This window comes from Bombina bombina, chromosome 5, assembly GCF_027579735.1.
Source record: "Bombina bombina isolate aBomBom1 chromosome 5, aBomBom1.pri, whole genome shotgun sequence".
Taxonomy (NCBI): domain Eukaryota; kingdom Metazoa; phylum Chordata; class Amphibia; order Anura; family Bombinatoridae; genus Bombina; species Bombina bombina.
Genome location: NC_069503.1, coordinates 270,550,241 through 270,564,297, shown reverse-complemented (window position 1 = coordinate 270,564,297; position 14,057 = coordinate 270,550,241). Strand labels below are relative to the sequence as shown.

At 38.6% G+C, this 14,057-nt stretch overlaps 1 protein-coding gene across 1 annotated transcript in view; it reads left to right on the top strand.

The window, feature by feature from the left end:
• Positions 1 to 14,057, top strand: part of ADAM22 (ADAM metallopeptidase domain 22) — a 707,952-nt gene that overhangs the window by 543,960 nt on the left and 149,935 nt on the right. Inside the window, 2 exon segments of the mRNA XM_053713991.1 lie at positions 3,041 to 3,206; positions 9,279 to 9,387. Coding sequence (XP_053569966.1) covers positions 3,041 to 3,206; positions 9,279 to 9,387 — 275 coding nt within the window.

Here is a 14,057-nt window from a genome sequence, read left to right as displayed (position 1 = left end):
TAAAAATATACACTCATTTCAAATCTGATGACTGCAAATTTAGGACTAATAGCGATGTAACAAGTTGAAATAAGAAGGTGATATTAAACAGGTGAGGCAATCGTAGTCTATATAAGGAGCCTCCAAAAAAGGCCTAGTCCTTCATGAGCAAGGATGGGTCGAGGCTCGCCAATCTGCCAACAGATGCGTCAGCGAATAATTCAACACTTTGAGAACAACATTCCCCAAAGACAAAATCAGTAGGATTTGGGGCATTTCACCTTCTACAGTGCACAATATAATTAAAAGATTTCAGCAATCCAGTCAAATCTCTGTGCATAAATGGCAAGGCCGAAAACCACTTCTGAATGTGTGTGATCTCCGTCACCGTCTCAAAAACTGTCATGAATCTGTAATGGATATCTTGACATCTGAGACTGCTACATCTCCTCCAATGAAGGCTCCCACTGAGTGGCACGAATAACAAAAAAAACAGATGGTTATGCACTGGAGAGAATGCCAGGAAACGGATGTTAAAATTTCTGACCACAGATCAGCCATGTGTAATTTATGCTAATTACCTATTATTGATGTTAATCCTAATTAAATGCTTTGTATAGTTACATGTGTTTAATGAGCATGTTGTTCCACAGAGTGAATAGCCCCAAAAAAGTAAGTACATTAAAAAGTGTAAAATGCCTCTGATGATTTCTGTATATCGCATACTATGGGCTAGATTACGAGTGGAGTGTGTTAATTTCATTAGACAGAGGCTTTTTGTGCACGTCGGATAGTGCTCATATTACAAGTTGAAAGTAAAAAATGTTGCACATGCAAAAACCCAACGCGCGCAAAAAGCTGAACTTGGAATATTGTGACAGCACTAACGTATTCCCCCTATAAAGTTCAATGGAGCACAAACAGCCTTACTCGCACGCAAACCTGATTGCGTTTTCTAAAGTGCGCTAACCCGATATGAAATAGTAATATTTCACATTCCAATGTTCTTCACATAGCAGAATATGTTCTATTTATTCTTTATATATATATATATATATATATATATATATATATATATATATATATATATATAGTGTTTTTTATATATATATATATATATATTTAAAAATAGGTATAGATACATACATATATACATATACAATGCCCCGCAAAAGGCCCTTTTAAGGGCTATTTGTAATTTAGTGTAGGTTTTTTTTTTATTTTGTTAGGGGGATTAGATTAGGTGTAATTAGTTTAAAAAGCTTGTAATTTGTTTATTATTTTCTGTAATTTAGTGGGGGGGTTGTACTTTCGCTAATTTTATTTAATTGTATTTAATTGTATTTAATTTAGGGAATTAATTTAATTATAGTGTAGTGTTAGGTGTAATTGTAACTTAGGTTAGGTTTTATTTTACAGGTACTTTTGTATTTATTTTAACTAGGTAGTTAGTAAATAGTTAATAACTATTTAGCAACTATTCTACCTAGTTAAAATAAATACAAACTTGCCTGTAAATTACAAATAAATACTAAGATAGCTACAATGTAACTATTAGTTATATTGTAGCTAGCTTAGGGTTTATTTTACAGGTAAGTATTTATTTTTAAATAGGAATACTTTAGTTAATGATAGGAATTTTATTTAGATTTTTTTTAATTATATTTAAGTTAGGGGGTGTTAGGTTTAGGGTTAGACTTAGGTTTAGGGGTTAATAACTTTAATATAGTGGCGGCGACGTTGGGGCAGCAGATTAGGGGTTAATAAATGTAGGTAGGTGGCAGCGATGTTAGGGCCAGCAGATTAGGGGTTAATAATATTTAACTAATGTTTGGGAGTCGGGAGTGCGACGGTTTAGGGGTTAATATATTTATTATAGTGGCGGTGACGTTGGGGGCGGCAGATTAGGGGTTAATAAATAGTAGGTAGGTTGCGGCGACATTGGGGGCGGCAGATTAGGGGTTAATAAATAGTATGTAGGTGTTGGCGATGTTGGGGGCAGCAGATTAGGGGTTCATAAGTATAATGTAGGTGGCAGCGTTGTCCGGAGCGGCAGATTAGGGGTTAATAATTATAATGTAGGTGTCGGGGGCGGCAGATTAGGGGTCAATGAGTGTAAGATTAGGGGTGTTTAGACTCGGGGTTCATGTTAGGGTGTTAGGTGTAGACATAAAATTTATTTCCCCATAGGAATCAATGGGGCTGCGTTAAGGAGTTTTACGCTGCTTTTTGGCAGGTGTTAGACTTTTTTTCAGCCGGCTCTCCCTGTTGATTCCTATGGGGAAATCGTGCACGACCACGTTACACCAGCTCACCGCTAACGTAAGCAGCGCTGGTATTGGAGTGTGGTAATGAGCAAAATTTTGCTCAACGCTCACTTCTTGTCTGGTTTGTAAAAACCCGTAATACCAGCGCTGTCTGTAAGTGAGCGGTGAGCATAAACTGCTCGTTAGCACTGCACAGCCTCTAACGCAAAACTCGTAATCTAGGTGAAAGTATTTTATTAAATTATGATAGTTTTAGGGGCATTACACTTAAAATTGTATACCACATAAAAAACTTAGCAATGTACTTCCATGATTTTTCCTGCTTTTCCTGTAATTATCCGCCACCTCGCCCAGAAAAGCTGGAATGCAGTACCCTAATATTCCTTAATACTACAGAGTGCTCATTTGATATGTACAGGAGTTTGTTTCTATCTGTCCCTAATTTGCCAAAGCAGACAAAATGAGATAAACAACATCCCATTGGTCTGTCAAGGTAGGAGTGTGTCCCGGGCCTGCAAAACAGTCCATATTATACTAACATAATTACCGTTTTAAATACTTTTAAAATATTTATTTTTCACGTAAATGTTTTGTAATCCTGTGAATCATTTCTGATGCATAAATAAAAAACATATTTTAATGTCCCTTTAAGTACAAAGCTTTTGTCTCTGGTATGAACAATAATTTTGTTTCAATAAGAACTGAACCAGACAACCATTTTGTTCATGTTGTGTACATTTGTATACAAAGCTATTGCAGAGTTCTTCTATTAATGATATAATTATTTTTGGCAGTGGTGGTCATGTGAAGCTTGATGAGGAGACTGATCTTGGTTATGTGGAAGATGGAACTCCATGTGGCTCCGGAATGATGTGTCTTGACCGCAGATGTCTTCCAATTGATTCCTTTAACTTTAGCACTTGTTTGGGCAGCACAAGCAAAATATGTTCAGGACACGGAGTAAGTACTGTATGTTCTTTACTAGAAATGCATTGATATCTTTTTTTCAGATAAAACACGACTACAATAATTCTAATGTGCTTAAATGACTCTTCCTTTTGTAGCATAAATGTTTCATACACTATTGCTGGTTCTGCAATATAAAGCCTGACATTTTTATGCAATATTAATGTTCTTTCTCTCTAAATATAAATAAAAATAAATAAATGTATGTTCAGTTAAACTTCAGTGGGATTTGACGCCTATCTTAGAAACATAGAAACATAGAATTTGACGATAGATAAGAACCAAAAAGGCCCATCAAGTCTACCCATATTACATGTTACTTTTTCCTTAGGATAGCCTTATGCATGTCCCATGCATTTTTAAATTCCTTTACAGTCTTTGTGTTTACCACCTCAAATGGAAGTTCATTCCATGAATCCACCACCCTTTCTGTAAAAAAATGTGCTACCCTCTAACTTTAGATAGTGGCCCTTTGTTTTGGCATTTATTTTTTTGTGAAAAATGCTTTCAGCTTCTATTTTATTAAGTCCCTTCATATATTTGAAGGTTTCTATCATGTCACCTCTTTCCCTTCTATCCTCTAAAGTATACATATTTAGATCACAGAGTCTTTCTTTGTACGTTTTATATTTTAGACCATGTACCATTTTAGTAGCCCTCCTTTGGACAGCTTCTAGTTTATTTATATCTTTCTGAAGATATGGTCTCCAGAACTGTACACAGTATTCCAGATTTGGTCTAACTAATTATCTGTAAAGTGGCATAAGAACCTTGCTATTTCTGCTACTAAAAACTCTTCCAGTGCAACCAAGCATTTGACTGGCCTTGCTGGCTGCACTGTGGCATTGTGTACCAAATTTTAAATCATCTGAAATAATAATTCCCAAATCCCTTTCTTCTTTAATTACAGTCAGTAATGTACCATTGAGACTATAATTGGCCTTTGGGTTTTTGGATCCTATATGCATAATTTTGCTCTTGGTAATATTAAATTTCAGATCCCATTTATTTGACCAGTCCTCTAGTTTATTAATATCACAGTTCATTTGATACACTCCTCCTGGAACATCTACCCTGTTACAAATTTTTGTATCATCAGCAAACAAGCAAACCTTCCCCTTAAGCCCACTTCCAATATCACTTATGAACATGTTAAACAAAACAGGCCCAAGAACTGACCCTTGGGGAACACCACTAGTAACTGATGCCTCATTTGAATGTACTCCATTAATTGAAACCCTCTGTCGTCTATCTTTAAGCCAGCATTCTACCCACTTAATCAATCTTAGCATCTATTCCAAGGCAATACATTTTGTGAATAAGTTTGTTGTGTGGGACAGTGTCAAATGCTTTGCTAAAGTCTAGATATGCAACATCTACGGCTCCTCCCTGGTCTATTATTTTAGTTACATGGTCAAAGAAATCAATTAGATTAGTCAGGCATGATTTTCCAGCAGTGAAACCATGCTGTCCTTTGTCTTCTAAGTTGTTTATCTGAATGAAAGATACAAGTCTTTCCTTTAAAAGAGTTTCCATTAATTTCCCTGCAATTGAGGTCAAACTGACTGGCCTATAGTTAGTAGAATCTTCCCTACTACCCTTTTTATGAAGAGGGACTACATTGGCAATTTCCCAGTCTTTTGGAACAACTCCTGTTAGAAGTGACTGATTAAATAAATCAGCTAATGGAGTAGCTATTACGGATCGAAGTTCTCTTAGAACCCTTGGATGAATATTATCTGGACCCACAGACTTATTAACTTTTATTTTTGATAAAGCCCTTGAAACCTCTTCCTCTGTAAAAAGAAAAGTACTACTCACCTTATTTACAGTAACATCCCTTAATAGAATCTCACTATCTTTACCATCTGTTGTAAAGACTGAACAAAAGTAATCATTTAAACAGTTTGCTATTTGTTTATCTTCTTCCACTACTCTATCCTCATTCTTGAGTCTAACTATCCCTCTGTTAGTTTTTCTCTTTTCACTGATATATCTAAAGAAGGTTTTGTCACCATTTTTTACAGATTGTGCTATTTTCTCTTCTGCATCAGCTTTAGCCTTTCTGATTAACTGCTTTGTCATCTTTTGATAGTTTCTCAATTTTTCGTTATCCTCTTCTGAGCCAGTGAGTTTGAATTTTTTATAGACTGTCTTTTTTGTCTTAACTGCATGTGCTACTTTTCTTGAAAACCATATTGGTTTTCTTTTTCTTTTACTTTTACAAACAAGCCTAATACAGTGTTTAGTTGCATCTAGAATAGCATTTTTAAAATATTCCCACTGTTCTTGTACTCCTCTAATTTGTGCCATCCCTTTTAGGGATTCATCTAGGTATCTGCCCATGTAAGAAAAATCAGTAGATCTAAAGTCTAAGACTTTTGTTTCACTATGGTTGCTCAGTACCTTTGCCTGAATATTAAACCATACAGACTGATGATCACTAGAGCCTAAGTTCTCACCCACGGACACCTCAGATACTATATCACTGTTTGTAAGTACTAAATCTAATATAGTTCCTTTACGTGTTAGTTCTTTTACTAGTTGCTCAAGAGAATCCCCTTGTAAAGATTCCAGGATATATTTACTTCTAGTTGATTTGGCAACAGGTACTTCCCAGTCTACATCAGGCATATTAAAGTCCCCCACTACAATAACATTGCCCTTCATTGTAATTTTGGCTATTTCATCAATTAATAAATTGTCTGATGCTTCATCCTGTAATGGTGGTCTATATACTACTCCTATTCTAAACACCTGTTTCCCTTCAGTTTCTATAGTTACCCAAACACTTTCTACATTGTGATTTTTTCTACAATTTCAGTTACTTTAATATTGTCTTTCACGTACAGAGCAACTCCGCCCCCTTTTTTTCCTACTCTATTTTTTTTAAACAAGATGTAACCAGGTATGACTGTTTCCCAGTCGTGAGAGTCATTGTACCATGTCTCTGTTATAGCTACTAAATCCAATTTATCTTGAATCATTATATTACTTATTTAATTTAACACTGCTTAAAGGGATACAAAACCCACATTTTTTCTTTCATGATTCAGCAAGAATGTTAGCTTAGGAGCTGGCCTATTTTTGGTTCAGCACCTAGGTCTGCGCTGGCTGATTGGTGGCTAAATGTAGCCACCAATCAGCAAGCGCTATGCCGGGTGCTGAACCAAAAATGGGATGGCTCCTTAGCTTAGATTACTTCTTTTTCAAACAAACGGCTAGATTACGAGTTTTGCGTTATGAGTGAAAAAGCCTCATAATGCTGCTTTTTCACTACCGCTGGTATTACGAGTCTTGTAGCTACAGCTGTACCACACACTTTTTTGGCCGTCACGCAACGTAACTACCTCAGCTTTCAAAAAGTCCTTTTTCAATGGGACTTCCATAGCGCCGGTTTTACGAATTTACCTGTCTGGCCAAAAAGTGAGCGGTACAGCTTATACCATCAAGATCCATACCGTAAACTGAAAGTCAGTAGTTATGGCTTTTATGTTACAAAGCCGGAACATAAAACTCATAACTAAAGTGCTAAAAAGTACACTAACACCCATAAACTACCTATTAACCCCTAAACCGAGGCCCTCCCGCATCGCAAACACAAAAATAAAATTATTAACCCCTAATCTGCCGCTCCCGACATCGCCGCCACTAGAATAAACATATTAACCCCTAAACCGCCGTACTCCCGCATCGCAAACACTAGTTAAATATTATTAACCCATAATCTGCTGTCCCTAACATCGCCACAACCGACATTACTGTTATTAACCCCTAATCTGCTGCCCCCAAAATCGCTGCCACTATACTAAAGTTATTAACCCCTAAACCTAACCCTAACACCCACTAACTTTAATATAATTAAAATAAATCTAAATAAAAATTACAATTAATACCTAAATAATTCCTATTTAAAACTAAATACCTATAAAATAAAACCTAAGCTAGCTACAAAATAACTAATAGTTACATTGTATCTATCTTAGGTTTTGATTTTACTTCACAGGTAAGTTTGTATTTATTTTAACTAGGTAGACTAGTTACTAAATAGTTATTAACTATTTACTAGCTACCTAGCTAAAATAAATACAAATTTACCTGTTAAAAAAAAACCTAACCTGAGTTACACTAACACCTAACCTTACACTACAATTAAATAAATTACATTAATTAAATACAATTAACTAAATTACAAAAACAAACAAACACTAAATTACACAAAATAAAAAGAAATTATCAAATATTTAAACTAATTACACCCCCCCCCAAAAATAAAAAAAACCCTAGCCTAAACAAAACTGCCAATGGCCCTTAAAAGCACCTTTTGCGGGGCATTGCCCAAAAGAAATCAGCTTTTTTACCTGTAAAAAAAATACAAACAACCCCCCAACAGTAAAACCCATCACCCACACAACCAAAAACTTTAATAAAATCCTATCTAAAAAACCTAAGCTCCCCATTTCCCTGAAAAGGGCATTTGGATGGGCATTGCCCTTAAAAGGGCATTTAGCTCTTTTTCAGCCCAAACCCTAAGCTAAAAATAAAACCCACCCAATAAACCCTTAAAAAAACCTAACACTAACCCCCGAAGATCCACTTACAGTTGAAGACCGGACATCCATCCTCAACGAAGCCGGGAGAAGTCTTCATCCAAGCAGCAAGAAGTCCTCAACAAAGCCGGGAGAAGTCTTCATCCAGATGGCAAGAAGTGGTCCTCCAGGCAGGCAGAAGTCTTCATCCAGATGGCATCTTCTATCTTCATCCTTCCGACGCGGAACGGCTCCATCTTCAAGACATCCGGCGCAGAGCATCCTCTTCTGACGACGGCTACTGAAGAATGAAGGTTCCTTTAAGGGACGTCATCCAAGATGGTGTCCCTTGAATTCCGATTGGCTGAATTCTATCAGCCAATCGGCATTAAAGGTGAAAAAATCCTATTGATTTAATTGTAGTTTAAGGTTAGGTGTTAGTGTAACTCAGGTTAGGTTTTATTTTACAGATAAATTTGTATTTATTTTAGCTAGGTAGCTAGTAAATAGTTAGTAACTATTTACTAACTAGTCTACCTAGTTAAAATAAATACAAATTTAGCTGTGAAATAAAAATAAAACCTAAGATAGCTAGCTTAGGGTTTATTAGGGTTTTGTAGCTAGCTTAGGGTTTATTTTATAGGTAAGTATTTAGTTTTAAATAGGAATGATTTAGGTATTAATTGTAATTTTTATTTAGATTTATTTTAATTATGTTCAAGTTAGTGGGTGTTAGGGTTAGGGTTAGACTTAGGGTTAGGAGTTAATAACTTTAGTATAGTGGCGGCGACGTTGGGGGCGGAAGATTAGGGGTTCATAAGTGTAGGTAGGTAGCGACGACATTGGGGGTGGCAGATTAGGGGTTAATAATTGTAATGTAGGTGTCGGCGATGTCGGGGTGGCAGATTAGGGGTGTTTAGACTTCGGGGTTTATGTTAGGGTGTTAGGTGTAAACATAAATTTTGTTTCCCCATAGGAATCAATGGGGCTGCGTTACGGAGCTTTACGCTCCTTTATTGTAGGTGTTTGGCTTTTTTTTAGCCAGCTCTCCCCATTGATGTCTATGGGGAAATCGTGCACGAGCACGTAAAACCAGCTCAAAGCAGCGCTGGTATTTGAGTGCGGTATGGAGCTCAATTTTGCTCAACGCTGCAATATTGCTTGCTAACAGCGGGTTTATGAAAACCTGTAATAGCAGCGCTATAGGGAGGTGAGCAGTGGAAATAACTTGCAAGTTAGCACCGAGCCGCTCATAACGCAAAACTCATAATCTAGCCGAAAGATAGCAAGAGAACAAAGAAAAAAATGATAATAGGAGAAAATTAGAAAGTTGCTTAAAATTGCATGCTTTATTTGAATCATTAAAGAAAAAAAATTGGGTTTAGTATCCCTTTAACTATTTTCTAAAAATATTTTTTCCATTTTTTTCCCCCTCTCCTTACTGTGTGCATTATGCAAAATTGCTCTTTATTTTTCACCTGTTTTCTATTCTGTTATAAAAATCTCATCATTTTTTATATGACGTTGTTAATTTCAGATATGCAGTAATGAAGTGAAGTGCATTTGTGACAATTTTTGGTCAGGCGATGACTGCAGTAACTATCTCTACTATGAAGAAAAAAAGGAGAAAGATATTTCAGAAGAAGGTCTGTATGACTACATTGTTGCATTTATTTGATATCATCTGCGATGGGTGTATTTTTGATAAGGTGTAGGTGAATGTAAAAAAGTGAAAGTAAAAAAGTGAAGCAAAAAAAAGATAATACCTGGTTATTGGATACATTTAAAAGTATGGTTCTTAAATGAATATGAAATCCCAAAAATATTATTTTGTGAATCAGAGCTTACCATTTTTAATTTGTTCCCCAATTTATTATTATCAAATTGGCTCTGTTGTTGAAGCGATACCTAGGTAGGTGTCTGGAGCACTAAATGGCAGGAAATAGTGCTGCCATCTAGTGCTCTTGCATGGACAACATTCTTGCAAAACTGCTGCCCTATAGTCAGGGCCTGACTGGGAAATTAAAGTTGCCCTGGAAAATGTTGACGACCAACAGAGATCCCCCCACCTCTCACCTGGCTGACAAGTCTGGCCGCTCCGTGTGCTCCCTCTTCTGAGTCTACCAAAAACTTTACTTCTCTCATCCAGGCAGCAGTGTGAATTCAACCACTGATTGCCCACTACCTGTTGCCCTTCTCCCAGGAGCAGAGCAGCCTTACAATAACAGATGCGTTGTGCGTGCTCTGTGACCTCCCTGGAGCCTCCATCCCTCTGCAGGCTCTGCTTCTCCAACTGATGTGGCTCTGCAGCAAGCAGCGATGCAGATGCGGCCACTGGTCTGCCTGCCACCCGCAGCCCTGTTGCCAGGAGTAGCCTTGCAAGAACAGATGCACTGTACGTGCGCACAAGGCTCACTCCTTGACCTACTTGGAGGCTCCCTCTGCAGTCTATGCTTCACCAACTTATGTGGCCCTGAAGTGGCCCTCTGGGAAATCTCCTGGTATCCGGGTAGGCCTGGCCCTTCATATAGTACGCCAGACACATGCACATTTCTGAGCTTATGACAGTTATTGACAGTTAAAAGAGCAGCAGCAGAAAAAAATATCTCCTAATTTGAGGAAATATATGTCTTGTAAATGTGTTAATTTGCAGGAGATCATTTGTAGTAGATTTCCATCTTAATATGAGGAGAGTCCACGGCTTCATTCCTTACTTTTGGGAAATACAGAACCTGACCCCCAGGAGGAGGCAAAGACACCCAAGCCAAAGGCTTAAATACCTCCCCCACTCCCCTCATCCCCCAGTCATTCTTTTCTTTTCGTCACAGGAGGAGGGCAGAGAAGTGTCGGAAGATTCGGAGTTGTCTCTTATGGAGGGTAGTACTCTTCGGTATGGTACTGGAGTTTTAAGTAGTCTTGTCAGCCTCTCAGTGAGAGCATTGACTAATGTAAGGGTCTGGAGATGCAGGGAGAGTCTTTTTGCGAAACCATCCAGACTCAAATTAACAGCTCCTAAGCAATCAGTGTTGACAAGTTTCACTGCCTGCTTCTATCACTCAAGTCCATGTCAGGTGCGATGCTACAAGACTGTCAAACTTGAGAGGCTGTGTGTCTGTTCCATGGCAGAGATTGCGGTAAGATTGTTTCATTTTATCTCATATGATAACGTAAGAAGACAGGGTCACAGTGTGACTCCTTTTATCTGTATAGAATCAAGAGTTAATATCTCCGGAAGGAGGTTATTGAACAGAGGGGATTTATACATAACTTGCTTTATTATGTTTTATGCTGCGATATGTGTGAGATGAGGCTCAGGCAGATGTGGAACATTTAGGTTTTACTTTCGTTTTTTGAGATAACTGCATGGCCTGTTATTTTTGGCAGTTTACAGGAGAAGAAGCGGTTTCTATGTGGGGCCTTGGTCATAGGAGGTGATGAATGCCCCGGCCATTGGGGGTATAAAGGTGCCATTTATCTTGTTCTATTGTCCATCTTAAAAGCGCAAGCTGATGCGTTAGAGGGTACTCTCTCTTTTCCTAAATCTAATATCTGTTTTTATTGTCAGGAGGCCTCCCATTGCACTGCTAACCCTCCTTCGGAGGGGGCCCTCTTACCGCCAGACTTTTCTGAACAGTTAAATACGGCAGTGTCTGCGACCTTCAGTGCTTTAATTCGGCCTGCTAAGCACAAGCAAAAGGTCAAATATTGCTATCCTTCCCTGGGGTCATCTACCAATTTGTTGGATTTATCTGATACTATAATATCTGTTGATGAAGACGCCTCTGATAGTTCAGAGGAGGCTCCTTCTGGGTCGGAATCTGCTGCCTCTAAACCTCCAGCTGTGGAGGAACCAGACTTTAGATTTAGGATCGAGCACTTATGCTTTCTGTTAAAGAAAGTGTTGGCTACGTTAGAGGTTCCGGAACCTAAATTACCCGAAGAACCTTTTATTCCTAAGCTTGACAAGGTTTATGAGGACAGGGTGGTGCTACAGACTTCCCGGTTCCCGTAAAGATGGCAAATATTATTAAGAACTAATGGGAGAGACTTAGATCTTCTTTTTCCCCTTCTTCGTTTAAGAAATTGTTCCCCGTTCCAGACTCTCAATTAGAGTTGTGGGGGTCTGTCCCTTAGCTGGATGGAGATATCTCCACGCTTGCTAAGCGCACCACTATCCCGCTTGAGGATAGTTCGTCGTTTAAGGAGCCCATGGATAAGAAGCTAGAAACTCTATTAAGAAAAATGTTTCAGCACATGGGGTACTTGTTTCAGCCTGCAGCGGTGGTTGCTGCGGTAGCTAGAGCCGCTACCTATTGGTGCTACTCTCTATCGGAGATGATCGAGGTGGAAACTCAACCTTGATGAGATCCAGGAAAGAATTAAGGCATTGATGGTAGCTAATTCTTTCATCTGTGATGCAAACATGCAGATTTTTTGCCTGAATGCAAAACATCAGGTATTTCTGTTCTAGCCCGTAGGGCTCTCTGGCTGAAGTCTTGGTCTGTGGACATGACTTCAAAATCTAGATTGCTTTCCCTTCCATTTAAGAGGAAGATTCTTTTCATTCCAGGCCTGGACTCTATCATATCCACGGTCACTGAGGGCAAGGTTGTCTTTCTACCGCTGGATAAGAAGAATAAACCTAAAGGAAAAGATCCAAATTTTCGTCCCTTTCGTTCGTATAAATACCAACGCCAGCAGTCCAAGGGAACTTGGAAACCATCTCAATCTTGGAATAATTCCAAGCAGAACAAGAAGCCCCGCCAAAACAAAGTCAGCCTGAAGGGGCGGCCCCCGATCCGGCATTGGATCGTGTTGGGGGCAGACTATCTCTCTTTGTGGAGGCTTGGTTGGGGGATGTGCAAGACCCTTGGGTTCTAGAGGTCATCTCTCAGGGTTACAGGATAGGTTTCAAATCTCATCTGCCCAGGGGCAGATTCCTCTTATCAAACCTGTCTTCAAGACCAGAAACACAAGAAGCTTATCTAGGATGCGTGAGGGATCTTTCCTCCCTGTGAGTAATTGTGCCAGTACCTCTATCAGAGAGAGGTCTAGGGTACTACTCAAAACTTTTTGTGGTCCCAAAGAAGGAGGGTACGTTTCACTCGATTCTAGACCTAAAGTGCCTAAACAAGTTTCTGTCAGTCCTATCGTTCAAGATGGAGACGATAAGGTCTATTCTGCCCTTAGTTCAAATCAAGAGGGACAGTTCATGACTACGATAGACTTGAAGGATGCTTACCTACATGTGCCAATACACAAGGATCACTTCAAATTCTTAAGATTCACTTTTCTGGACCAGCACTTCCAGTTTGTGTCTCTTCCTTTTGGTCTGGCTATTGCTCCAAGAGTCTTTATGAAGGTTCTGGGGGCTCTGCTCGAGGTGGCGAGATCCAGAGGTATTGCAGTAGCGCCATACTTGGACAACATCCTGGTCCAGGTTCCGTCCTGCTGGCTGGCAGAATACCATTCAAGAGCTTTTCTTCTTCTTCAATCTCATTGATGGAAGATAAACTTAGGAAAAAGTTCTCTGGTTCCCAGTACCAGGGTGGAATTCCTGGGCACGATAATAGACTCCATATCCATGAGGATATTCCTTACAGACCAGAGACGTTGCAAAATTACTTCCAATTGTCTTGCCCTCCAGACCTCCTCAGGGCCATCTGTGGCCCGGTGTATGGAGGTAATTGGGCTCATGGTGTGTTTACACAGTTATATTATGATTTATTGTGCTTTGTCTATTTTCCTTTCACGATTCTTTTTTGTTTTTTGCTCACACCACACTAAACACACTTTTGTCTTTTTTTCCTTATATCTTGTTGCATATTTAAATAATTGGAATAAGAGAGTGGGGTAAATTATTATTTATTTATTTTTTACCTGCATAATTACAACTCCCTATTAATGGACAAGTACTTAAATTGCAACAAGTCTAGATCACCAGGTATGCCTCCCAAAGAGAGAAGAAAAATAAAAATCACATTGAAGATTCAACAGAGAGTATTATTGAGACCGACAGACAAATGGCGCTTATAGATTCCCAGATGCTTGAAACACAAATCACAGAAATGACGACACCACAGTTTGATAGTCTAAAAAAAAAAAGAGTTTATTTCACTGTCACAAGAAGTAAGACAGTTTGCAGTCAGAATAACAGAGGTAGAAAGTAGGGTGTCTGACATTGAAGACATATCACATACACAAGAACAGATAATCACAAGACAGGAAAAAAAAATACTACAATCCAGAATAGATAACATGGAAGACAGATCCAGGAGAAGCAACATCAGGATCATAGGTCTCTCCAAAGCTATAG